The sequence below is a fragment of the Apaloderma vittatum genome, unplaced genomic scaffold, assembly GCF_000703405.1.
Source record: "Apaloderma vittatum isolate BGI_N311 unplaced genomic scaffold, ASM70340v1 C11709888, whole genome shotgun sequence".
NCBI lineage: Eukaryota > Metazoa > Chordata > Aves > Trogoniformes > Trogonidae > Apaloderma > Apaloderma vittatum.
The window spans coordinates 1-826 of record NW_009745413.1 but is presented as its reverse complement, the minus strand read 5'-3'; the positions used below and the strand labels follow the sequence as shown (position 1 = coordinate 826).

General features: G+C 52.7%; 1 protein-coding gene across 1 annotated transcript; it reads left to right on the top strand.

Annotated features, from left to right (window-relative positions):
* Nucleotides 1–265: 265 nt before the first annotated feature.
* Nucleotides 266–823, top strand: LOC104279967 (proto-oncogene Mas-like; the record flags this gene model as incomplete). Its single annotated transcript, XM_009877449.1, has 1 exon — nucleotides 266–823. A coding segment is annotated over exon 1 (558 nt), but the record flags the coding sequence as incomplete, so codon positions are not given.
* Nucleotides 824–826: the final 3 nt, after the last annotated feature.

Genomic DNA, 826 nt, shown 5'->3' with positions numbered 1-826 from the left:
GGAATGGGGTGAAATAATTATTGGAGCCATAACTCCAATGTCCTGTGAGGGTCAAATATTTTGTCCCACACATGCTTCTTAGAAGCCAGAATTGGGGGTGTTTTTAAGATATTTGTTTCCCGATACTGACTGTGAAAAGAGCCCTTGAGAAATTAATTTTTAAAAGGGAGAAACAAGCAGAAACACCACCAGGTTACCATGAAGGGAAGTCACACTGGAGTTACCACCTCCTTTCTGCTTACAGGTCTGTCTGAAACCACTCGCCATGAATACCTCAGCGACATCAACCTTCCTTCCAACTGCCACCAGCCAGGCTCACGGGACTAATCACAGTGGGGACATGGGAAAGACGGAGCCATCCTACGCTGTCCTCAAGTTCATGGAGAGCTTCTGCCTCATCAGCTCTGCCTGCGGGATGGTGGGGAACGGCATTGTCCTGTGGTACCTGGGCTTCCGCATCCGGAGAAACCACTTCACCGTCTACATCCTGAACCTGGCCGCTGCCGACTTCGGGTACCTCCTCTGCATCGCCATCGAGACGGTTCAGTACCTGATGCAGTTCAACGTGGGGGTGCAGTTTGGGTTATTCCTCTTCCTGGATCTCTTCATGTACGGCACCGGCTTGTACCTCCTGACCGCCATCAGCATCGAGAGGTGCCTCTCTGTCCTTTGTCCAATCTGGTGCCGAAGCCACCGCCCAAAATGCTTGTCCGCCGTCATCTCCGGCCTGCTCTGGAGCCTCTCCCTGCTGCTGAACACGCTTGGCTATGTTTTGTGTGCCATTGACCACTCTTCCAGGAGCTGCCGGCTCGTGCTCATCACCATC